The sequence below is a fragment of the Atta cephalotes genome (genome assembly GCF_000143395.1).
Source record: "Atta cephalotes unplaced genomic scaffold scaffold00025, whole genome shotgun sequence".
In the NCBI taxonomy this organism is placed as follows: domain Eukaryota; kingdom Metazoa; phylum Arthropoda; class Insecta; order Hymenoptera; family Formicidae; genus Atta; species Atta cephalotes.
In genome coordinates, this window is record NW_012130089.1 from 1,099,535 (window position 1) to 1,125,083 (window position 25,549).

Below are 25,549 nucleotides of genomic sequence, written 5' to 3' on the forward strand. Positions count from 1 at the left end.
TCCCGACGAAGTTAAGCATAAAATAGTAAACAAAACAAAAAAAAATAGAAAAAAGCAAACTAACAAACTAACAAACAGACTCACGCCTCTCTCATATAAAAATGAAAAAACTTGTAAAATACTATATGTAAGATCTTTAACAACTGATATGGATATGCATTTACAAATTTCACAATTCGAATACACAAGCTCGATATTAAATTATGTATGACTTTCTCGCGGAATCGTTAGAATCTGTCGTATATTCGTTTACAGACTAAGCAGTAGCGATAATAGATCAATTAAAAAATTCGTGTTAAGCTATGTTTTTAAGCAGAAAAAATATAGAACTATAAGACACAAGTTGTACTGGAGTATTGTCGTTGTATCGGTACGGATCTTACGAGACAAATTCCCTAATCAAATCAGTTTTCTTTATAAATATTAATACTTATTATAAAAATCTTCCTACATGTTGCATTTTTTTCAGATATTACGCTACAAATATAATTGCTATATATAAGACCGTTAAATCTACGCAAAGCTATTCACGGTCGATTCTTATTTAATCGCGTGATGCTTCAATATATGCCTCGTTTTATTATACAATAAATCATATATCGATTTAATATGGAGCCTGCGTGTTATCAGGGGAATTTCAACGGGCAAGCTAAATTACAGAGACGCAATAAACGTAACGCCGGCCTCGGTACATTTATGCATGTAATTCGAAATTGATGCACGAAAATATTAGGTGAAGAATCGGAAGATACTGATTTCTATCCGACTGATTTTTATCGTACCTTACGCGTCAATTATGCCAGAATGAGAATAGCACGTTGCTCGTAAAGCAACACATTGTTACGGACTTACGCGAAGGTCGCTGCTGTACTACTCAGTAGATTTTGGGTGCCGAACGATCGTTGATCGGGCCGCTGGTCTTCCTCAGCGGGGTACCACGTCTAATCTGATCCATGAGGGAGTCTCTCATTTGCAAAGGATCCATGATGGGCACGCGATTACCCATGATGCGCCTGATACTTGCGGATTTACTCGTATTCCCCGCCTGCTGCAGAGCCTGTTGCTGCTGCGCCAATTTAGCATTCAACGTCTCGAGAAAGCCAGGAGCTGCCGTTTTGACATTCTTGGACTGTTGCTGCTGCTGCTGCTGCTGTTCCAAGAGCTGTTGTTTCCTAAGAGACTTTGGGCTCATGTTTACGCCCGCCGTAGCATTGCCGCTCATAGTACCAATAAGTTTAGCGTTGAGCACTGCCATGAAACCCTGACCTACGCCGCCCGGTCCCTGTCCTTGGCTTGTAGCTTGTCCAGTTTGACTAACAGTACTACCACTGGCTACGTTGGTGGTTTGTGCACTGACAGATCCGCGTTCTTGGGACGACGAACGAGCAGCTGAGCAAGAACGTTCAACTGACGAACGAGTTATCTGCAGCACGGCGTTATGTTGGATGATGCTCGAAGGATTGTTGTGTCCCTGCTGTTGTCCAGTAGTCTTTCGTAAGAGCGACGGACTGGCTGGTGTATGACGAAGCTCGGTCAGAGTTCTCACTGTCTCGGAAACCGAGATGGATCTACAAAAAATAAAGCATTAAGTAGAACTACGGACATCAAAATTAAAAAGAGATTAAATTGTGACATTGAAATTTTCAATTATAGAGTTTATTGTAACTAAAAATATTAAGCAACATCGATCTTCACCTCTGAGGTGTAGGGCTGACCGTGGGCGAAGAGCTTTCGAGAAGGAACGCAGGTGGAGGAGGAAGATTCTCTGTTTCATCGCAAACATTCTCGCCCCGATCTTCATTAACAGATGAAGTAGGAGGTAAGGTAATGACGGTGGATGTGCGTCTTGTCGGTGGCGGCGGTCTGCTCGTCTGCTGAGTCGATCCTCTACGTGTCACTAACGTAGCTGCGGCACCAGGTACGTTCCACGTGTTCTCGTTTTGATTGTGAAGCGAATGAGAGTGTGGCAAAGTATTTTGGCTTCCGTATCCACTGCTGGATTCCAAACTGGACTCAGATGTCTGACTGCCGGCGTCTTTCTCCGGGACTTCAATCTACACAATTTAGCAAAACGTAAGCAAAATTGAAAGTATTTAAAATAATGTACATCTTATGCCTGTAGAGTCAGATTAGATCGAGATAGATGAAGATTGAAATTGAATTTGACTAATCAAAGCAAAGTTTATTAAACTTGATACTGATTTTGTTTCTTCTAATTAGTTATTACTTTCTATTTCAATCTCAATCTCTCTAGTCTGATCTTTAGACTTTATCGCTTTTTTCATATACCTTGTCAGTTCCTGATGTTGTTAACGATGTTGGAGGAGGAGGCGGTGGAAGTTGCATTTCCTGAGCACGACTAGCAGCTAGATTCGCCAACTCGTGCATGTTTACGTACATTGGTTGTTGGAGCTGATGGCTTGCCAATTCTACAGGACCGTTATAATGGTAAATCTCACATCGAATTGTAGCTCACATAGTTTACGTATCGATGTTAAACAAACCTTTTGCCAAATGAGCAGGAAGAGGTAATTTCGGCTTCCCTCGAGGACTTCCAGGCGGCTCGTTTTTCACCGGAATTGTCGGTCGTTCCAAACTAGAACATCTATTCGGTATAGGTGGACGATTGCCGCCATTATTTCTACGAAGCTGCACCCTGGACTGCTGATTCGAGGAAGAACATGAAGAGGAAGAGGAAACCGGAGAGGCAGGCTGGCTGTGACAGCAACTGTTACCGTCACGATCCGGAGCTTGGAATGTGTAAACGCTGAGCGCCGGTCTTTGATGTCCCTTTTCGTACGCTGAAATAAATAAAAAAAAAAATGTAATTGAATCGGAATTACGAATCAAATTATGACAAGCATATATATATATATATATAAATATTACTTACCGGAGGAAATAGTATGTGGCCGTTCATTCACCGTTCCCGGGTTTTGTCGATCGTACTGAACAGACGTTTCCTGCAAATCAGGCCAAGTAGAAGTTGTCACGGGTCGCGTTACAGTACAACCGGTACTTTGATTACTTAGAGAAGACACATTCGATACCTAAAAATACGACCCTCCTCTTTAACCGACCGCCAACGAGAAAGAGCAGGACAAGATAGAACGTGTGAAAATGCATTCTTGAAGTTAAACTACAGAATTTGTTTAAAACTAGGAACATAAGCAGATCTAGCAGCATAATCACTAGGCGGCGGAAACTTGTAAGGTCTCACACTTTGAATCTTCTATATTGTGCCATTGTAATTTTAACGTGAACATTTTATAAAAATTATGGAATTAATGTTTAATCCTAAACTTTTAAAAATTGAATGTTTTTTTCAAGAGCTCGTCATTGGAGGCGACTGACTTTCGTTGCACATCATCCGTCCGGAGAAGACTATTCATCGTGTAATTCTACTAATCACTAAACGATTTTACCTGATGTTCGGAAATTGGTTGGTTGTACAACGTATCCTGTGATGTAAAACCGGAGTCGCGGGAACTGCCAGTGGTCAAATGGCGCAGCATCGTGATGCCGCTGATGCTGGCGGGTCTGACACCAAATGGCTATAACGAGTACAACATCGACTACCACATACAATAAGCTCGAGCAAATGTAGCAATTAATTCGTGCTGTAAAATCTATATTCGTGTTTACTAGGTGCATTGCAGCTGATGCACTAACGGTGTTACTATGTCATGCGACATAAAAAAACATTAAATGAATCAATCCGTAAAAAAAAAAACAAGGTGAGAAAAAAGAGAAAAAGACAGAAGAAACAAAAGATACTGCCGACGCGTAATTACCTGAGAAAGCGATCTATGCCACGGATGTCCAGATGGGCTCGGATGACTTTTACAAGATCCACTACTGCTACTAGTTAGAGAACTGATCGAACACATAGAACTCTTCCTCGATCCGAGAGACAAAGACGGGCTCGATGGCGGTGTAGCCAATGACCACTGAGTAACGTCGCAACCTTTTATGTCCGTTATTACCTGCTCGGATGCAGGCGGTAAATGATGCGGCGACGCGGCGTGTCTTTGCAATTGATCCGAGACTTCTTGCAGATGCGTCAATTCCATTAACATCGCTATCTCCTCATCCTAAACGGTTGATTATGCATTTATATATGTGTATACACCGCCATTGTACGTCAGTTAACGAATGTATATATATATATATATATATATATATATATATATATATACGTATATCTTTAAAATATCTACTAACGAGTACAGGTTTCAGGAATCGAGCAAGGAGACAAAATCTGCCCCTTTCTTCGAGAAGGGCCGCACGGACGGCTTTTCGTTCCGTTTCTTCTAAACTCAGTCTTTTCTCTTGAACAACCGCCGCTGATGATTCTAACATCCTATTGAGCTCCACATCAGAACATGTCCCGTGGCTTTGAGACTGTCCTTGAACATGTAAGTGAACTTGAACCTTTCGTGCTTTCTTCTTTTGCAAACGTAGAGTATCGGTAGAGCGTTTCTTTAGCTCTGCCCTTGCCTTTTTGAATTCTAAAAATAGCGAGATATCGAATTACAGAAGGACGCTTCTTGAAAATGTAGTTCATCAAATTACTATAATAATCATTAAAACCTTTGGCATGTTCTTTGTCTAAATTGATCAAAGACTTCTTCCAATCTTCCAATTTCTCTTGTAAAGGCAGCACCAAACAGTCCATAATAGCGCTTAAAGAAACAAAGTAGACACGAGTGCAAAGAATATTCGGATATTAATTGAATAAAAATAAAAAAAAATTAATGAAATTGTACACAAGATATTTTAACATACCTAGTAAATGATTTCATACGAGTTTCCACCGCTTTATGTCTCAAACATATTCGTGTCAGTGCTGTTCCGATTTCCTTAGTTGCACCTTAATAATAATGTTATTTTTTAATATCGCTTTATTTTATATTTTATATTTTTATTTTATATTTTGTCTATTTTAATTGATTTAATAATTCAAATTATATAGACAATATATAAAAGATTTATTGTCATTAATTAATTAATTAATTAATTGATGCTTACCTCTGGCATTAGTCGCAGCATCTGCTATTTTCTGAAAAGCCTCAAGATATGCGGAAATAGCCAAAATGGCAGCTCTGCAATAATATATGTCTCACATTAAAGATAAAAATTTCTAAGTATCCTGAATCATGCAATTTCAATATTTATTTTATAAAAAATATGCAATACAAAACAATTATGTAAAATCTCTCGTAATGTTGAAGCTATTTAATATAAAATATGTAATAAACATGTAATAAAAATGTGCTAGAAAAATGTGCTAGTGGAAAATCTTAATTATTATAAAATAAAATATATTTGAAATTATGTAAATCTCTTCACCTCAAACTTGCGTGTAGCTTTGTAGCTTTTGAAATCAAATCTTCCCAAAGTGGTGCTCCGTTCTATAAAGAGAAACAGTATTATACATGAGATTTTTAATTTTTTTTATTAATGTTAATATAGTTCTAATATTAGTTTTTATTGTATTAGTCAAACAGCAATCTGGACTGATATACTGGTAATAGATAATATAATCACACACGCCCCTGCATATTTTTTTCAATAATGTGTACATGTGTATATAAAATACTAATTTATATAATACTAGAGTTATGATTTCTTAACACATAGCTATGATTCATAAGAGAAACTAACTCATAGGAATAGAGGAAAAAAATGTTTTTGCTCCTGATTTCTTAAAGCAAACATTTTACTGTTTTAAATAACATTAGGATATTTTGTTTATACTTAAAAGTTAAAGCATTTGCTTTTACAAGAAGTTACAGAAATTATAAAGTATGAACAAATGAGCATCAATTAATAGAATTAGCTTGTCCTAACAACAATGACAAGTTGAACTATAAAACAAATACATTGAAATAAAAACAAAAGAAATATACAAAAGATTATTATTTAAAAGAAATACTTGAATTCACTTGTTACAAATAGTTGCTCCATTTTTATTCATATCCAATTTATGCATCTTAATAAATTACAATTGAAATGTTAAATAAATAACATAAATAAATAACATAAATAAATATAAAATATCCAAAATATTTCTTCCAAAAGCTCTGTAAAGTCAAGAATTGCAAATCTCCAGGAATGCTAAAATCTTGAAAAAGAAATAATTTCATTATACAGAGGAGTTCAATAAATATAATACAATCGGGATTCTCAGATAAAAAGGAAAAGAAATCATAGCAAGATAACATAAATCTTTAAATTCAAAATCCTCAGGAATTATAAAATCTCTAAACCAAGAGCGTCAGAGTAAACATTTCGACAGACATCGGTCTAAAATATAAAAGGTGTGCGGAGCGCGAATGACGTCGAGAACGATCGGTCGAGCCCAAATAAAACGGACGTTTCTCACCTTCATGTCAGTGACGATCTGCTGAAACAAACCGCCCAACGCGCTACACTCCCGCTCTATCGTCGCATCCATGTTTTTTCGCTTTCCAGAGGTTTGGCCTGAATCCAACTATTAGGTGGTACGGACGCTCTTCGCGGTGGACGCGACGAGTTCACTCCGCGTCATCGACGCGACAGACGTTGACGGAAACGACACACCGCCGCCAGCGGGGATGTGCGGTGCGGACCGTCATTTTCAATCGCGCGAGAACGAAAGGCGGAGAGACACGCGCGCACACACAGACACACAGAGAAAGAGGGGAGAAATCAAGACGAGGGAAAATGAGACAGGGTGACAGCAACGAAGCGTGGACGCGTCCACGATTTGCGTGTCCCGTCGTCGTCGCGAGAGTAGACTTTACCAACGGATGCGCACGGTGAATCTCACGAATCTTATCCTCGCCGCTCGCGACGCTCTGTAAACAACACAATACACAACAGCAATAACAGCGACGGACGACGGCGAGACGCGCGGCGTCCCGCACAATGCGACTGTCAACGAACGGATGGACGGACGATTGAACTCGTTCGTTCGCTTCGCGCGCGAATCTGTTTCTTCCGCGCCGCGCCGCGCTGGATCGTTGCCCTCTGCGTGATGACCTCGTTTTAGAAATCGGGATCGATGTTATTCGGTATGCGCCTAATCGTTATCCCGGAGGGAAAAGCGAGACGGAGAGGGACGGAGGATGGAGAAAGCGAGAGGGAAAAAGAGAGAGATAGATAGATGGGGAATATCTTCCGGAGGCATGGAGCTTGTATACACTGTGCGGTTGGCTACGGTTGGCTAGCGCCGCTTTCGCATGCGATCTCGCCGCCATACTTACCGCTTCTCACTTCTGATTGGTCGGCTGTTGACGCGGTTAAATCAGAAAATTACTTTCACATGAAGAATTCTGAATAAGAGTCCAACTAACAAATAAGAGCAAGAGAAATTTGAATATGTAGCATAAAAATCTATTTTTTTTGCAAAGAAAAAGGTACAAATAATTTTGTTTGAATCTTTCTTTTAAAAAATAATTTTTCATTACACATAAATACATCATAATATATCAAAGATTTTTCAACTTATAAATTAATAAATAAATGTCGATTAAGTGACTCAATTAATTAAAAAATGACTAAAATCATTTCCTTTTTAAGTAGTTTTACAAGGATAGCATAAAATTGAGACTGATATTTTTCGATTTTTTTCTTTTTTATTATAAAATAATTTAATTATTTAAAAAATTTATAATTACATTTATAATTACATTTATAATTATGTCCTAATGTTACATTCTTAATTACAAGGGCGGCCATAACTGCGCTACTTCTGCATGCGCGGATTCCGGCAGCCACTTTTGATAGGCTGGCAGCAAAACTGAAATTAAAATATTTTACGTTCAATCGCAAAAATATATACAAATTTAATTATGTAAATATAATGACATAATTATGTTTATCTAATATAATATAAATCAAAATAATCTTACATTTCTTATCCGAATCCCAGATTTCTATCAGTTTGTCTTTGGATAAGACTCCCTGCGACTGTAGAGTTTGTACTATTGCTTGAGTGCGTGGTATCAATCTGGGAAAATCACAGAATTGGTATAATCTACCTGCTGAATCAGAATAAAATCGAAAGAAAATGAAACTAATAATTTACTTGGCCCATGACTTAGTGATGCTACCGGGTGTCGTCAGCAATGACGGGACAAATCGTTTCAGCTTAGGGCACACTTGACCCTCCAAGAAGAAATATGCGAACCATTTAACGCCGTCGACCGTCAATGGATGCTCTATATCCATCGATGGTAATACCCATCCGGCTTTTCCGAATGTACCGGATACGCGACAGATGATCTTCCCAGTTTTTGGATTATATCTATAAATAAAAATTATATTCGATAATAATAAAGATTAAAATCTTCATTAATAAGTTAGGAAAAGCATATTTTAAAATAACAATTGTATAATAAAATAAAATTACCTTGGCGGTGGATCAATCAACGGTTCACTGAGGCGACACAACATGGGCACGAATTTCGGCAACCATTCAGGTTCTATCGCTGTGATACCTCGCATGTACATCTTATTTGTTTCGTATATTTCTTGATAAACCACCCATTCCGGACTGGTTTTCCGTAAAGAACATGAGGAATGCATGAACACAGGTTCCTCCATTTGTGGTGTTCTAAAAGATAAGAGAGATAAAAGAAAATATACTCAATGAAATCTGAAGTATCGATAATTAACAGCAAACCTGTAGGCGTGTTTCCACTTGGCCTTATCTTGATCTTCTTTTATCTCATCGGGCAAAACCTTTTTCGCGACTTGATCCGCCATACCCGCAAGAACTATCTGGCGCAGCAATTTCGCTTGCATATCGGTCGGCAATGGCATTCTGTAAGAGTTTTTGTAACAAACTTCCTAAACATATTGTAATATACATAATCGCGAATTCCAATGTTCTGAACAATCAGGTCTAAGAACTTCCTTTAAAAAATTTACTCTACATAGATTTAGAATAGAAAATATTCTTTTTAAAGATTTTTAAAGATTTTTTTAATAATAAAGATTTTTTTAATAAAAGATTTTTTAATAAAAGATAAAACGTACTTTGGATCAATGATTAAATTTAAATTTGGTATATTTAAATTAATCTCATTGGTGAGCTGTTGCCTAAGTTTTCTGATCTCAATCACAGCCTTGTGTCTCAAGCCGTTTTCCTCACAAAAGGGCAACAATCTTCCCTTTGACCCTGCATACTCGGCAGTTCCGATGGCTCTTAACAAAACCATTAAATCGCCTGTACATAAACAGAAATATATATCGTTTATCGTTTATATTCGTCATAAATAATAATTATAAAAAATAATTTCGAGATTACAATACCAAGCAGCAAACTATTGCCAGTCCCAGCCCAGTAACGACGTTTTTGGAACCATTTGCTCTTAGTTGGACCCTCCATGTCAAGTGTTTCTATCAGTACTTCTTGGACACTGAGAGCCGCTACTATGCATATCGTGTATTTCGATAAATTATGCTGATGAGATAATGCCAGCATCTTGCCGTAACGCGGAGATACCGGAAACGCGGCGATACTGCGTCCAAGTGGTGTCACCTTCGTGCAATATATCTCTAAACAGTGAATTATCAATTCCTTTAGACAACGTAATGTTTGAATTATAAAAAGAATCAGTGTATTGTTTCATATAATAATCAATTGCGAAGCAGTTACAATCGTAGACTTCAATCTTACGATTATAATTTTCGATGCTGTCTAAATGATAATAAATGTCCACATTACCTTCTTCCTTCTTCGAAGGTGGCTGTAATGCTTCAAGTATCGTGAGTCGTTTTTCTGCAGACTTTAATTGCACAATATCCGGTGGCGTGGGAAATGGAAAATTTACGACTTTATCTATATTCATTGCCTTCATCTGCAGCAATAAATCGTCCACTGGTTTCCTCTGAATCTCTGATTGACTGTATTCCTCGAAATCGTTGTCGTATACGGCCGATGAATATAATCTATGCGAAAGGAAACGATATATATATATATATATAAAAATTTCAAAGAGATTAAGTAAATAATTTATCTATTTTAAATATAGAATTTCTAAGGCCCAGTTTCCCAATTCACGGTTAACTTTTAACCGAGATTCAACTTGTTTCTCATCTCTTTCCAATTCTAGAACTGGAAAGAAATAATGAATAAGTTGAAGAGTTCAGTTAAGAGTTAACTGTACGTTATGAAACTGAGTTTAAATCTAAAATTTATTGAAATAAATTTCTAAAGAAAAGTTGCCCAAATCTGTAAGGTCCAAAGATTATTATATTAAAGAATTTCGTACGTATAAATTGCAGGATAAGTGTCTACCTATAGCAATGACCAGGTCGAGTTCTACCGGCTCTGCCGGCACGCTGAGTGGCCGCTGCTTTGCTAGCATAGCCAATATGATATGTGCTTACACCTGTCACTTTATCGTACAGTCTAGTTTTACAACGTCCACTATCTACAACATATCTAATATTAGGAATCGTCAGCGAAGTTTCCGCAACATTAGTAGATACCACGCACAAGCGACATCCTTCTGGTGGTGGCTCAAACACCTAAAATCATTAAAACAAAAATATTTCATCATAAAAAGTCTATTTTTTTATTTTATTACAAAGACTTGTTAATATAATCAAAAGAATTATAGTTAATTTATTAAACTGTATATTTACTCTGGCTTGTTTGTGCCCGGGTAAGAGAGAATAAAGGGGTAAGACCCATAATGGTTGTGCGTTTGTTAATCCTTTGAAATCAATTACATCTTCATCCTCATCTTCATCTTCGTCCCAGTTGTCTTCGTCATCCTGTACATTGATCAAATCTTCATGCGTGTCATCAGTAGGACTTATTGAATAACTAAACATAAATATTTTTATGATAAATTTGAGAAACATTATGGAAGAGTAAAATAATTGTAGTTTGAATGTACATACTCATCAAGATTAATAGTTGGAAGTATAATTTGTTTCTTTTGTCTCTGTTTATTACGGCGTAAAGCTTCCTCAGCGTCGAAATCGTCATCAGAATTGTCTTCGGAATCATCTTTTTCGCTGTGTTCTTTATCCAGCGCTTCTGGCGCTTCATTTTTTTCGGAATCTTTCACCACTTTAATTTGGGGTTTATTCTTTTTCAATGGAAACGATTTGCGTAATTTACGCACAACTGTATGCACTTCTTGCTGACCTGCAACAAATAAATAGTTAAAACTACAGAGATTTGACTGTAATAATAATTTATGAAAATAGAGAAGTTTCACAAGGATTTTTTACCCGTTAAAAATATTAATATACCGCCTTCTGGAAGCCGAGTATGTATCTTTATTGCTTTTTGCAATGCTTCATTGACATAATCCTTGCTTGTTATTCTATTAAAATGTATCTTTACAGGAAATTGTCGTGCTTTGACCTCAATTATCGGTGGTTTTATCTTGAACAGCCTGGTGTTCTTTACGAATTCTTCCACAGACAGTGTAGCTGACATAATTATCAACTTCAAAGGATTACCGCGTTTCTTGCGAAGCGGTACAATTCTCGACAATAAACCAATCAGGATATCAGTATACACACTGCGTTCGTGTGCTTCATCAAGTATAATTACTGAATATTTTGTTAACAGGAAATCCTACAAATAAAAGAAGATCAATTTAAGTATAACATGAAATATAATAATTATGTAATGTAATAATTATATAATAATAATATAATAAAATAAATTATATTACAAAATTCAATTTATTACTCACACTTTGAACTTCTTTCAGTAAAACACCATCGGTCATGAATTTGATTTTCGTTTCTTCCGTAACATTTCCTTCAAAACGAATCAAATATGAAACTTCCTTTTCAGAAAGATTCAGTTCTTCAGTTACACGCTTGCTCATCGACATTGCTGCCACTCTTCTTGGTTCAGTTATTCCGATCAATTTATTTTGAGCGTATCCAGCCTCATATAAAAATTGAGGCACTTGCGTTGTTTTCCCTATGAGAATTGAATAATTAAAAAGAAAAATAATATAAAAAATTGTTTTTAGCCCAATATTATCGTTATAATCTAAGAAATTAAGACTTTGATATCACTACCTATCTATTAATTATAATTTTACACACCACTTCCAGTCTCTCCAGTAATTATAACTATTGGATTCTCATTTATCGTTTCAACTATAACTTGTTCTTCCGCAACGACAGGTAGTTTCAATCTAGCTGCTTGTATCTCAGATTTTCTGTTTACAGGTATAAAAACAGCAGGTGTGTGAATTTTGGGAACATTTTGCTGTTGTATTTCCACTGACTGTTTAGATTCCTGTTTGTTGTTTGATTTAGTTGAAATTGTTTCTTTGCCTATATCTTTGGTAAGATTCTTCTCATTTTCTTTTTCATTAATTTCGGTCTTTTCATTTGATACATTAGAAGCAGTATTATCAAGAACATGTTCTTCATTTTCCTCTTCATTGTTACTGTCATCTTCATCACTACTATCATTAGACTGAAAATAAATATTGTTTGATTACTTGTATAATTTTCAAATTTTTCATAGTTACTTCAAATCATCTTCAAACTTACTTCAAATCCAACTATGTTTGGATCAAGTTTAGCTTCGTCTTGTTTTATATTATTTAGAATAGCTAATCTTTTCTTTTTGCTCATTTTAATAGAGTTTGTAGTTATTTTTGTCGAATCACTTTCTTCTTCATCATCTGCTTTGCGTTTTAATTTTTCAATTGGTGTCTCAAGTTCTCGAAAATGACGCTTTAAGCCCTTGTTTTGTAAGGATGTTAAACTCACATATTGTTTTAGTTCGGCAGGAGTTGCTTGCACTTTTGCCAGGTCTTCCAACAATGCTGCTCTCTGCAAAATAAATATCATATTTTAAATGAAGATTTTATGTTATGTTTATATAAAACATAAGTTTTAAATACCTGTAACTTTTTTTTCTTTCGTTCAACTACTTTTTCTAATTGTTTTCTACGTTTCTTTGATAACAATCGAGTAGTTGCTACTTTCTTATCTATGTTTTTCGTTTTTCTCTTTTGAGAGGGCAAGACAAGTGCGTTGCAATTGTCATAATCCTCGGCGCGATGCTGAATGTCTAATACAATCTGGAACATGTATTTAATATGCAATATATTTAAAGTAACAACAAATGATTTTAATAAATATTTTGAGCAATAATAGTATATAATACAATCACATAAATATAATAATTTATCTTTTTCATGAAGAAGCGCAAAACGGATATAATAGTAATAAATTTACCTCTTTAGTGGTGGAATTATCAACATCGATATTTGCGACAGCTCTTGACTTCCAATTATAACCTTTTTTCCCCATTGTTAAGAATTGACAAAGTATTTCAATTTAACTTCGAATTTTAATAAAAATACAGTCATTCGTCCTGAAAATTAAAATCTTGAAAAATTAAAATAATTTTTTAGGTTAAATTCTTAATTCTTAAGAAACGTGGTTTTTAGGTTGGAACAGAATAAAGCCGAAAACACAATGAAAGCATAGGCAATAAGAACAGAGAATAAGAAAATGCAACCTATCAGAAAGCGTCCATTCTAATATATATGGTTTCTGATAGGTTGAAATTTATTTCCTATTCCTATTGCAAGTATTTTTCATTATTCATTTCTAGCTTAAGGATACATTCTGGCGTAAAATTTTCAAAAAAATCTTTTATTGCATATTTCAAAAAATTTTTTATTGCATATTTCAATTGTACAATATTTCAAGAATATTGTCAAAATTTTAGAAAGAAATTCGACGACGAATTAATTAAGATTTTACAACCAAAAATTTGTTTTTAAAATTTCAAAAAGAAAATCGAAGAATTAACGATTCTACAACCAAAAGTCGAGTTTCTTTTTTTATAACCAAATGTTTGAGGAAGTTGAAGACTTATTTGGGCTAGGAATCACTGATTAATGATAAATAGATTAATTATAATTTTATTTAAAAAAAAATCTCTAATACTTTAAACACTTTAAACACGTTTTTCTCGAAAAACATTGTTGTTTGAGCGATTGATACCATTTCGAAAAAACTAACCGATCAATTATAACATTCTTGCGGCGTTGTATTCGTAAATTGACTAGCTATAAATCAGAAAATCGGTTTCATTAAAAATTAAATTTTTTACCCAACTTTTTTGAGCGAAAAAAAAATAATTTTCTAAAAATATGTGTCAACTCACGAATTTTCAATGTTTTTCAATAATTCTGGTTTACGCGATAGTCACGCAAATAAATTTTAAGAAAAAATTTTGTTTTTTTATTTCGGACTATTGATTCTCAAGATATCATGTCAATTTGGTCATTTCATTTTTTCAACGCTGCGCCTTTCAACTAAACTTTCTTGGAATTTTGGAATAAAAATATTGCTGTAAAAATTTTTTTCACATATTTATTAATAAATAAAAAATTAGAATCGTACATTTTATAGTTTTCTTTAAGAAAAATTCCAAAAAGGTCTTATTTTTAGTGTGGTTACACTAGAACATATCCTTAAGATTATACAAAAAGTAAGCTGTAATTTAAATTTTAAGGCTAATATGTTTGTCGTATCGGCAAAAATAATGGATAAATGTAATATTAGTCTAAAACTTTGTGTCCATAATACTAGAAATCGATTCGATTTGATGAAGAAAAAATTGACCAATCGCAATGGCTGTATTCAGCAGAACGTTATTTTGCAACTCTTGGAAGTTTTCTTCGCGCTGATTGGATTATATTTTTAGATCTAGGAGACTGATTCCATCTCAGCAGACAATCAAAACGGTTGCAAAATTGTTAAGTTCTACTGAACGCAGTCAATGGTCATGTGATCAAATTATTTAAATGTGATTTGTTAATTCTTTCTCTATCTAAGATCTCGACTGATTTCTAGCCTCGTGGACATCGGACTTAGGATTTTAATAAGTCTATTTATGTTGGAAGCGGCACACTTGAACATAGTTCAATTGCACACACCACTCACATCGGCTTGTTCCTAGTAATTTTTCACTGTTTCACCAATGAAATTATATTGGGTTGTCCGAAAAGTTCGTGCCGCAAAAGATTTAAATTTAATAAATGTATACTAAAATTTAAATCTTCTGCGTTTCAATTTCCCTTCAAAATCGGTAAACTTTCCGGACAACCCAATATTATTTTAATTTAGCCAATTAATGATGTGGGCAATTGATGTACACTTGTTCACATTGCTTAAAATCGCCAAAAACGTTTACACTTAAAATAAAATAAATAAGATAAATATATTCGGGCGTCAAAGAGAAAAAAAGCGAAGATTCTTAGTGAAAAAAGTGGAAGCAATGCGAACGTATTATTAATGCGAGCATGCGCTATGACAGAAATACATATTAGGCGAGTTCAAAGATACGTTCCGTTTCACGCATGATGCATTTTATTTTCTTTAATAAACGATAAGAATAAAATCATTTATCTTGTGCATTATGTGTAAAACGGAAAACAGACTTCTAAATCAGCAAAGCAACTAAAGGCCAGTTTTACCAACGCCGATTACTTGATTGGCCGATTAAGGAATTAATTATACTGATCGTATTCCGTAATTTGCAAGAATTGATTCAACTGGTTGAAATTTTTCTTATGGATAAGTTTACTATTTCTATTTCCGTCAGATTAAATCTAAAGCAGTATCCTGATTGGCTCATCGGCTTAAGTTTGCTTTACGCTTATTGTAACAGGAATTTTGTCTGCCTTAATTATTTGGTAGCCCTAATTACAGTCGAGTATTTCCCTCTCATTCGAATAAAAGGGATACGGCATACAGTTATGGCCAATATAAATGATTCCTAATCGATGTTGGCGAAATCAACTCTAGCTCTGCTCACTGACAATTAAACATGATTGGTTTGATCCACAAATATAAGAACCAATCATACTCATTTGCTCGTCGAGCAGACCTAGCCGCTTTGCCGACTTAAAGTCACCCTAACTCGCCCTTAGTGAACTAGGGATGGGCTATTGCACCGAAAATATTACATCGAAATTGTCGATATTACATCAATATGTATCACTGATTTAAATACCGATACTAAATATCAGTGAACAAAATATTGGCAATATCGCAATATTGGCAATCACGAATCATGTTTTTTAGCAAAAAATTATAACACGTTCTTTGTATAATTGTATTTTTAATTAATTTTATAAGCTTAATTATTTATATTAAAACTTTTTCGGAAAAAAAAATAAAACGTTATGTTTTGTATAACAGATATACAAAATTCGTGATTATAAAATAATAGCAAATTAGCAAGCTGTGCACAATTTACTATTGAAAATATCCAAAGTTTTACTTGTATCGAATATCGATACAATGTAAACTTAGCATCGATATTTCAAAATATCGAAATCTAAAATATCGATAGCTCAACTCAAAAATATTGATATTACGGAATATCGACGCTAATCGTCATCTCTATAATAAGCGCAAGTGAATATTAGAGATAAACAAAGCGTGTGTAAGACTAAAAGCTCTAAAGAAAATGAAATTGTCTAAATACATTCATTTAACGTATTCCCAAGAGAATTTAATAGATTTTTTAGTTGAGCATCATTTATTAGTAGCTACAATGAATTGTGATAATTGTAAAGAAATTATAGATTTAAATGAAGAAACACTACTATTTGTATGTAAAAAAAAAGCTAGTACTGAAAAAGAAAGTAATAAAAAAAGCCTAAATGCAATATGCAATTTTAAGAGAAGTGCCACAAAGGGAACATGGTTTGATAGGCTCGACACAAATCTGCAAATAATATGCAGACTCACAGCATATTTTGTTATGGTGCCACGTACACGGCAAAAATTTTTGCGTTATGAAACTGGTTTATCAGTACCTATAATTAATGAATGGATAAAATATTGTAGAGAGGTAATATGAATATATCTATAATTATAATGTGTAATAAATATGTACAATATAAATTATATTAATATGATAGGTATGTGTATACTGGGCGAAAAAGCGCAGTGAAAAGCTTGGAGGTCCAGGAATGACTGTCGAAATCGATGGAGCAAAAATTGGCCGAAGAAAAGGTTGTGATGTGACTAAAAAGATTAAGGGTGACTGGATATATGGTGGGTTCGAACGGGAAACGAGAAGGATTTTTATTGTACCAGTAGAAGTTGGAACAAAAGAATCATTGTTAAAAACGATAAAAGAATGGATAAATCCCGGAACAAGTATTGTTACGCATTTTTGGAAAGCTTACAATTGTCTTAACGACAAAAGCTTCAAAAGCCTGAAAAGAAAGCATTCATATAAGTTCATTGATCCCAAAACTGATAAAATAGCAGATGGTAAATATATAAATTTGAATTTCAATAATTACTTCAAAGTATTACCGTATTTATTCTGATTTGTAGACACACATATTAGAGAGATTGAATCTTGCTGGAGAGAGGTTCGAGCACATATGCCAAGACCTGCGTCCTATTCTCTTCAGTGTTTCAGTGAATATCTTTTTAAACGCGTGAATGAATTAGATGTACGTATAGAAACGTTTTTTGATATTATTGCAGAAATGTATCCACCAAAACGTTGAATTGCAATATTACAAATGTTGCAGCAACATCATGAAATTATAGATTCCATGTCTTATAGATATTATAATTCAACATTGCTTTAACATTGATTTAATGTATATGCAATGTAGATTTAATTGATTCAACATTTATTCAATGTGTAAGCAGAGATTAAATGTAGATTTAATGTCACATTAAGTACATTTCATATTTTCCAAAAAAATTAAATAAACCTGTATGCAAAAATTAGTCTTCAAATTGTGAAAATAATTTAAGAAATAATATTGTTTTTTTTATTATTTAAAATTGATTCGTCATACTCATGTACATACACATGTCTACTTTTTTTTAAAAAGTACTATTTATTTGTAGATATAAAAGTATATTTTGATATATCAAAAGAATTTTAAATAATAAAAAAATCTTAATATTATTTTTAATTATATATTTTTATATTATTAAATTTTCCCACAATTTAATAATTTCACATATTTATTTTGTTCAATTTTTTTAAAAATAAAAAATGTACATAATATAAAGGTAATTTTAAATCTTCATAAAATTAAGAATCGTTTTATATAATTGGTTTTGTTTTTATTACTAAAGTAAATGTGTGTGTGTGTGTGTGTGTGTGTGTGTGTGTGTGTGTGTGTGTGTGTGTGTGTGTGTGTGTGTGTGTGTGTCTTTTTAAAAACTTATATTTTGTTTATTATTACACATATTCCGTAATTGTAAAATTTTCTATTAAAAATATTATATTATTATAATGCATAATATGTAACTTAATTTAAAAATACCTAAATAATATCTAAAACTTAATCTATTTAATTATTATGTATCTTTTACTTTTAATCACTTTTTTATTTTAATCACTTCATTGCTAATACAGCAAATTTTCTAAATAAAAAAATTACTTATGTAGCAACATAACATTTTTTTCATATAATAAGACTTTACTATTACACAGTATTTTCAACAATTTATAATAATAACAATAAAATTGTGCGTGAATATTTTGTATTTTGTTTTGTGTTTTGATTACTCATAATAAAATTATAAATACAATTATAAGATAATTTTATAGCGAGATTCAATCGTACACATGTACCAGACGAATATTTAAATTTTTCTAAAAACAAACCCCATATGAACTTTATTCTACTTTTAGATTTGTGCATTATACATAACTTCGAAACCGGTTAATCACGTGCACACTGCATGTACATAATTTCATCTCGAAGAGATAATAAATACTCAAGAACACTTAAAATAAAATATACATACTTGATGTTTATTATTTCCTGCAGTAATAACCTCGCGATCAAGCAGAGCGAACAAAATTCAATTGAATTTTACACACGAGACAACAAACAGCGGACACTAGACACGATGGTACTATAGATGGTACCATATATATAAAGATCTATTTTTTATTCCTGCACTCTCTGAACTGGTACATTCGGTGCAATAAGTTAAAGTGAAATAAAATGGAAAATGAAAAAATAAATATACGTTTGTTTTGTTTCAACTTATTGTATCGAATGCTTGTTCAGAGAGTACAAGAATAAAAAAAAACTAATCTATAGTATAAAAATATAAGAGCTGCGTTCAGGGAACCGCTGTCAATGCTATTTGTGTTACTATCCTTGTTTCATGTTTAACGGACAATGAAGATGAATGACACAAATAATGCTAATAGTCTCTCCGAATCCAGCCATAAGGTTCCATTATGGCGTCAAACTAAACCAGAACAACTCAAATGCTTGCCCAATGTAAAGTTAATGAAAGTGCAGTATGCACATGATAGCAAGTGGCTGCGTTCAGCAGAGAAAATTAATCAGTTAGCGCTTAATGATTCCTTAATATGATTGGTTTTTACACTTAGATCCAACAAAGAACTGAAGACAAGAATCAATTATATTAAAAAATTACTAAGTGCTAACTGATTAATTTTATCTGCTGAACGCAGTCATTGGCTACGTGCAGTAGAACACAACAGTGCAACCAAGTTTTATGATTCTCTGCTGAGATTGGACCTCAGCATCATTCTTCTTAATCTAAAAGCATAACCCAATCAGCGCGAAGAAATTTTCCAACAGTGCAAAATAAACGTTCTGCTGAACGCAGCCAATGGCTGCGTTTAGAGCCCATTCTACATTAGACGCAAGCTAATCGCAAGTTTGTTGTGACAGCCAATCTGAAGCTTGCATTGAAATCAATGGTTTTCATTGGCTGTCGCAACAAACTTGCAATTAACGTAGGATCGCGGCTTAATGTAATGTAATGGGCTTAGCAGAGAAAGCAATTTTGCAACTGTTGTAAAATTCTTCAATATGAGCTGTATTCCAAAATTGACTGCCTGTACTGCCTGAAAATCTATAGTGTACGTAACGTAAATTGTAGCATTTTCAGTGCTAGCAGTAAATTTGGAACACGGCCATGATTGGTTTATACGTTTAGATCCGAAAGTCCAAATCCAAAAGTAAGAACCAATCGTATTGAAGAATTTTATAACAGTTTCAAAGCTGCTTTTTTGCTAAATGCAGCTATTGGAGCGCAATTTTAAGTCACTCCATTACTCACTAAGCGCTACATAACTTTACGGCCCAGCATAAAGAAATAATAAATAGTAATAAATAAATAAGGAATATGATATTAAAAATTATCTATAGACAAGTTATTCTACATTACGAATTATAATAAATAAACATATTAATCATAGATTAACCCCTTTTTTGCTAATGAACGGTTTTCTTTGCTGAACGCAGCCAATCATATTCCTTATTTTTACAATTTGGGGCAACGAATACCTTATATTTTTCAGCCTGTTTTTCAATAAAATGTTTTACAATAAAATCACAAGTTGTAAAGCCTTGTGTCCACAATACTAGAAATCGGTCCAAGACCTCGGATGAAGAAAGAATTGATCAATTACAATAGTCATGCGATCAAATTGTTCAAATGTGATTTGTTAATTTTTTTTTTCTGTCCGAGATCTCGGACTGATTTCTAGCATCGTGAACATCGGGTTTAAAAAAATTAGTCAATTAAGTCCAAGACACAATGCGATCAGTAATCGGATATATCGGAATACACAGTTTCTGATAGGTTGAAATCGTGTTATTTCTATCTCTATCGCTATTGCCTCGCATTGTGTCTTGGGCTTTACAGTTGAATTTAACAAAATAAGTATGATAATTAATTAGACTATGATTATATTTAAAGAACAGGCTTTATATTAATTCTAATTAGCGACACTTTTGTCTTCTCCTATAATCCTATTGGACATTGGATGTCGTACATCAGATGTTGTTACATGAAATATGAATCCTACATAAGAAACAGTCAAAAGTGGAAATATGTGCACGTGATACATTACTTTTTTCTTTGCTCTTCTGCACACAGGTTGCTTGTTTTGGCGGTATTGACTCTTTCTATTTCTCTAGAGGTGCCATTAATTCAAGAACCAAAAGACGTGCACGTGCACTTGAAGGAGAAAACGAAAGATTACAAACATGTAATGTATTTGAAAGGAATCGAAACAAAAAATAGATTCTTGGACACGCATTGAAAGCTTGAAAAAAAAGGAGTCAGATTTGATTGTCAAATTTGATTGACTCATCATCGAGTATGGCCATGTTGCGACAAGTCAAGCCAACATACAGACTCTTCGACGAAGGTGTTATCTTTCTGTTTCGAGATAACGCTGTTCCATCTTTCAGAACATTCAACTCTTCGATGATATTCGCGAGACAACAACAAAAATCAGAAAGCAACAACGAAGTAAAGGAGAATAATAACGATAGCAGACTTGGCGGTGACAAGAGACTGTCTATTGACGAGGCGACGATCAGGAGGCTCGAGAGGTTGGCGCTAATTGGCTTCGAATTTAAGCAGAGCAAGCGAGTGCTGGAAGAAGCGATAACTTTTGCCGAACGGCTACGGACAGTCCACATCGACGAGACAGTACGTCCGATGTACAACACTCTGGAGAATAATTGCATTCATCTGCGGGACGACGTAGTGCAACACGACATCAATCGGCGTGAAATATTGAGGAACGCCGCGGTGCTAGAAGAGGAATACTTTGTCGTGCCACTAACGACGAGCAAGGAGAAAAAAAGTGAATCTGAATAATGAGTTTAGAAGCTGTATTGAAAACTGTCGGGTCGCATTTCCTCAGTCTGTCTGAGCGAATGTTTGTGTATGGACCCCAGGGCAAGCTAGTGCTGAGGAATCTCGAGGAACACTGGTTCTCTCACTGTGTCACAATGCCACATTATAATGTGTTCCCATGTGATACAATCGCAGACACATTGCAACAACTGCGGAGTAATTCGATGGACATGCTGCCATTTGCACTTGTCACACTGGGAACATCTAAGAGCGTGTGGAATGAGTCTTTGCTATTAGTAGATAAAATACCATCTCACAGAATTGCCAAGATCAACGTATTTGTTGATGCGTCGGACTCGAAGAGTCTGTTGTATAAAAAGCAAAGAGAGCGCAAAGTATGGTGGCGCAAACTTGCTCAGCATCCCTCGAGATTCGTCTTCGCCGAGGCAAAGAAGATGAGGAATCTGGATGTGACGGAGATAGAGGCGCAATTTCCTTTTGGAAATATCATCGTGGAAACAATCACTCATTATCCCGGCATACGCAAGTTGTATCCTCAGGTATAATGCTTTCTTATTGAAATATTGGTAGCATTATGAAAGACAGAGAGAGAATTATTTAAATGGGATATTTATTTACAGATTGAAAATAATAAAGATAATGTTATGGATGTGCATATGATCGAGCATATCGCTTCCATGGATTGGGGCTGCTTGGCATTATTCTGTGACAGCCATATGCTGGATAAATCAATTAGAGCGTATATTCATCCTAAGTTATGCCCATACAAAATCACGTTTCACATAGAAAAACAGAAAAATGAGACTGATTCAGATATAGAAGACTTGAATCGCTTTGTGCTATACTTAAACAATATGCTTAGAACGAGAGGGATCTCTACCATATTGACAAATACAGAACAAATCGTCAATACAGAACAAATGTGCCTAATACCATACGTCGTGTCAGTGGATAAGACTAGTCTTAAGAATGGCGTTGTACATGTAAAAAATCGATCAACGACGCTTAGTGAGGCAGTTCACATTACTGACTTGGTAAAGTATATTAGCTTGCGTTCTTCTTGAATTACCATAGTGGCAATTCAATTGGATTTTTCGATCAATGTTTATAAGATATTGCTATCATGTAACTATATTTAACTATATTTATTACTGACAGTTACAACGATATAAACTGTAAATATAAATGAAAATTCTGGTTCTATGTTCTCTCCTCTTTTATCCCTATTTTGTTTCTGAATTTGAAGATAAGTAGTTACTAACTCGATCTTATGTGGTAATGTACATTTTTTTTTAAATGAAGTATGCAAAATAAAACAGTAAAGACAACTTAGATTTTCTGATCCTGAAAAGGAGATGCAACACATGGCATCGTACAAGGGATGATGGAAGGAAGGAAGAAAGTTTATGGAAAGGAGATGCCAGACAATTCATACTTAGTGAAAACGTGCATCGTCTTGCACATTTCACAAGCCTCCCAGGATTTCCCGAATTTATCTCAAATTGGCGATGCCACAGAGACAGTTGAACAATTCTCCGATACAAGAGGATAATACTCTCAACTGAAGCTAAGCAGGTAGTTGTAACTTCTTGCCTTTGAGTACTTTGGTAATATAGAGGTAGAAAAAGTCACAATAGAGAACTGTCTGCACCAATCCAGCAACTATAGCGATCAAGTCGTAATGATCTTCAGCATAGTAGCGGTAGACCCAATTAAATAGGTACAGGCCTCTGTATGATCCCAATGCGAATAAATAATGGCTGGTAATGCTTTCTGCCTCGCCCGTTTTCGATACCAGAAACAACTGCGGTAATATTGCCACTGACTCTAGATAAATGCTGAATGTCCATAAGACCTCGATGAAGGACAGTTCGTGATTGATCAGCAATGCTAGTATAAATGCTGGTAAAATCAAGAACTCGATCCTGAAACAAGAAAGTTTATTGTCATCACATTCACCAATGAAAATACCAACTGAGGAATATCATTTTAGGTCTGATCTTTTTAACTAAACTTACACCGTTCATCTTCTTTGATTTATGATCGTTTCTACCAACGTAGAAACTTCTCAGTTCAATTTACTTTTTATCTTTTCCTAATTCTTAAAATTAAAAAAAGATGAAAAGCTAGTTGAATTAAGATTATAATTATATTGATAGAAATAGATATTAGGTTTAGTTTCTTCAATGTAAAATTTAACTAACTATTTAATTTACTATTTAATTTACTATTTATCTATAATTCTTAAAATTAGAAAAAGCTAAAGAATATATAAATTGAACCGAGAATATAATTGAACCGAGATGGAAGTTAATCTTAATATTGGTGAAACTGGGTGCTCATTTCTACTAATATAGAAAAATTTTAACTTTAGTTTAACTTATTTTTTATCTTTCTGATTTTGCAAAATGACAAGTTAAACTGAGATTAAAGGGAAAAAAATCTATGTTAGTAGAAATAGGCATTAAAGAGAGAAAGAAAGAGAGATAATCTGGTTTATGGAAGTCATCTGTTCTTTTTAGCTGAACTTGCAATTTTTCTCTTTTTCTTCCCAATGTAAAAAGAACAAGAAGACAAATCTTGCAGTTTAGCTAAAAAGAACAAGCTTTTATGTCATAATTCATAAATAAAGTTTAATATAATGCTTTTATTCATAATGATAACAATCATATGAACAAAAGCATCAAAATCATTCTTGGAGTTTATTGATTCGGCCTTCATAAATCAGAAAAGGAAAAAAGATAAATCATGCAAGAAGTTAAAAAAGAACAAGCTTATTGATAGATTTTGGAATACTCTTTCTTACCTGAACGTGTCATGATTATGATCGTACGTAGCTTTGAACTTAATATACATCAAAAAGACCGTGGCGAGAGATGCGGCAATGAACACGATTTTCATGAATGTGTTGTATGCCGAGATAAATGTGGTGAACAGATCTAGATAACGGGTAGTATAAACAATCGCGAAGAGGATCTGTGATTTGCCACTGATACCTGTGAATGTTGAAACATCGATAATCACTATCTGTTGAAGATGAGCCTTTATCAGCATTCGCTCGTCACAATTTATTAAACTCGTTACGAACACTAGCATTCCTTGAACGATATGATCAAGGCGATCCGACTCACCGGCGCAGCTCCGTGTCTTCCATATCTTTACGAGTAGTATGATAATGGCTAAAAGATGCGATAAATCGCCCAGCAATCGGAATATATTCATGTCTGCGGTCGCGGGGATATGACTTTACGTAAAAAAAACCCGCGGGAGAAGATAAAGAGCCAGCTCGCAGCTCGTTCGACAGCGGCACACAAATATGACGTGGCTCTGGCTGTGGTTACAGCAGATGGCCGACCCCCCGGAATCAGATTGAACACTTCGGTCCCGATGTTGACATCGAGTCATCGGGAGAGCGAGAGAGACATCTGGAGAGGGAGCCAGCATCGTGCAATTTTTTTGCCATACGAATTGACGAGTCTAGGAATTTTGAAGCGAATTATAGTAACTTATCAGTTTCATCTAGTGGAGAAAATATCGATGCAACTCACTGGCGAATGACATTAGTCAAAAATTTTGATTTGATTTGTGATTCGCCAATCGAATAATAATGGTTTCCACTGGAAAAATTAGTCCAATATTCTGGCCTCTTTCATCAACCTTTGGTTGTTAAATTTTAGTTAAAAAGTTAATCATGAGTTGTGAAATTGAATCTAAAATGAGTCCCATGTAACCATCTGTTAACTTAATCGAGATTGGTGAAAAAGACCCATTGTTACAAATCAGTTGTATTTCCAGCGTGATAAATAATTTTTTTAAGATTATGAGAGAGAAGTTATCGCAACAACAAAGAACATGTATAGTTAAACATATATAGTTAAAAGAGTTAAATTATCTA

General features: G+C 34.4%; 6 protein-coding genes across 6 annotated transcripts; 3 read left to right on the plus strand and 3 right to left on the minus strand.

Annotated features, from left to right (window-relative positions):
* Positions 1-874: 874 nt before the first annotated feature.
* LOC105620246 lies at positions 875-6,460 on the minus strand. The gene is made up of 13 exons (XM_012201750.1): positions 6,389-6,460; positions 5,353-5,414; positions 5,032-5,105; positions 4,789-4,873; positions 4,594-4,685; positions 4,225-4,511; positions 3,795-4,094; positions 3,426-3,554; positions 2,894-3,050; positions 2,505-2,801; positions 2,290-2,429; positions 1,696-2,054; positions 875-1,568 (listed from the first exon to the last, which is right to left on the minus strand). Exons 1-13 carry the CDS (start codon positions 6,458-6,460, stop codon positions 875-877), a joined length of 2,748 nt encoding a protein of 915 aa, XP_012057140.1.
* A 1,249-nt stretch (positions 6,461-7,709) lies between these two features.
* LOC105620247 (probable ATP-dependent RNA helicase kurz) lies at positions 7,710-13,299 on the minus strand. The gene is made up of 17 exons (XM_012201752.1): positions 13,225-13,299; positions 12,888-13,067; positions 12,532-12,816; positions 12,076-12,454; positions 11,712-11,947; positions 11,239-11,590; positions 10,903-11,152; positions 10,642-10,825; positions 10,292-10,524; positions 9,719-9,942; positions 9,304-9,549; positions 9,028-9,217; positions 8,672-8,812; positions 8,399-8,602; positions 8,075-8,293; positions 7,899-7,996; positions 7,710-7,786 (listed from the first exon to the last, which is right to left on the minus strand). The coding sequence occupies exons 1-17, from the start codon at positions 13,297-13,299 to the stop codon at positions 7,710-7,712; spliced, it is 3,573 nt and encodes a 1,190-aa protein (XP_012057142.1).
* Positions 13,300-16,477: 3,178 nt separating this feature from the next.
* Positions 16,478-17,537, plus strand: LOC105620248. The gene is made up of 3 exons (XM_012201753.1): positions 16,478-16,864; positions 16,935-17,292; positions 17,359-17,537. The coding sequence occupies exons 1-3, from the start codon at positions 16,478-16,480 to the stop codon at positions 17,535-17,537; spliced, it is 924 nt and encodes a 307-aa protein (XP_012057143.1).
* A 3,610-nt stretch (positions 17,538-21,147) lies between these two features.
* Positions 21,148-21,654, plus strand: LOC105620250 (glutamyl-tRNA(Gln) amidotransferase subunit C, mitochondrial). Its single transcript, XM_012201755.1, has one exon. The coding sequence runs from the start codon at positions 21,148-21,150 to the stop codon at positions 21,652-21,654; it is 507 nt and encodes a 168-aa protein (XP_012057145.1).
* LOC105620249 (DNA polymerase subunit gamma-2, mitochondrial) lies at positions 21,654-23,089 on the plus strand. The gene is made up of 2 exons (XM_012201754.1): positions 21,654-22,193; positions 22,275-23,089. The coding sequence occupies exons 1-2, from the start codon at positions 21,654-21,656 to the stop codon at positions 22,716-22,718; spliced, it is 984 nt and encodes a 327-aa protein (XP_012057144.1). The 3' UTR covers positions 22,719-23,089.
* A 132-nt stretch (positions 23,090-23,221) lies between these two features.
* LOC105620251 (ER lumen protein-retaining receptor) lies at positions 23,222-24,876 on the minus strand. The gene is made up of 3 exons (XM_012201756.1): positions 24,786-24,876; positions 24,461-24,650; positions 23,222-23,579 (listed from the first exon to the last, which is right to left on the minus strand). The coding sequence occupies exons 1-3, from the start codon at positions 24,874-24,876 to the stop codon at positions 23,222-23,224; spliced, it is 639 nt and encodes a 212-aa protein (XP_012057146.1).
* Between the last annotated feature and the right edge of the window lie 673 nt (positions 24,877-25,549).

Coding starts and splice junctions, on each gene's coding strand:
- LOC105620246 (XM_012201750.1), bottom strand. CDS start 6,460: ATGGATGCGACGATAGAGCGGGAGTGTAGCGCGTTGGGCGGTTTGTTT. Junction 4,512..4,593: donor AGACAAAGAACATGCCAAAG/GTTTTAATGATT, acceptor CGCTATTTTTAG/AATTCAAAAAGGCAAGGGCA. Junction 3,555..3,794: donor GGCATAGATCGCTTTCTCAG/GTAATTACGCGT, acceptor TACTCGTTATAG/CCATTTGGTGTCAGACCCGC.
- LOC105620247 (XM_012201752.1), bottom strand. CDS start 13,299: ATGGGGAAAAAAGGTTATAATTGGAAGTCAAGAGCTGTCGCAAATATC. Junction 9,943..10,291: donor CGACCTGGTCATTGCTATAG/GTAGACACTTAT, acceptor CCTTTCGCATAG/ATTATATTCATCGGCCGTAT. Junction 9,218..9,303: donor TGGCAATAGTTTGCTGCTTG/GTATTGTAATCT, acceptor GTTTATGTACAG/GCGATTTAATGGTTTTGTTA.
- LOC105620248 (XM_012201753.1), top strand. CDS start 16,478: ATGAAATTGTCTAAATACATTCATTTAACGTATTCCCAAGAGAATTTA. Junction 16,865..16,934: donor GGATAAAATATTGTAGAGAG/GTAATATGAATA, acceptor TTAATATGATAG/GTATGTGTATACTGGGCGAA. Junction 17,293..17,358: donor AACTGATAAAATAGCAGATG/GTAAATATATAA, acceptor TCTGATTTGTAG/ACACACATATTAGAGAGATT.
- LOC105620250 (XM_012201755.1), top strand. CDS start 21,148: ATGGCCATGTTGCGACAAGTCAAGCCAACATACAGACTCTTCGACGAA.
- LOC105620249 (XM_012201754.1), top strand. CDS start 21,654: ATGAGTTTAGAAGCTGTATTGAAAACTGTCGGGTCGCATTTCCTCAGT. Junction 22,194..22,274: donor TACGCAAGTTGTATCCTCAG/GTATAATGCTTT, acceptor ATTTATTTACAG/ATTGAAAATAATAAAGATAA.
- LOC105620251 (XM_012201756.1), bottom strand. CDS start 24,876: ATGAATATATTCCGATTGCTGGGCGATTTATCGCATCTTTTAGCCATT. Junction 24,651..24,785: donor GAAGACACGGAGCTGCGCCG/GTGAGTCGGATC, acceptor CAACATTCACAG/GTATCAGTGGCAAATCACAG. Junction 23,580..24,460: donor CATAATCATGACACGTTCAG/GTAAGAAAGAGT, acceptor TTCTTGTTTCAG/GATCGAGTTCTTGATTTTAC.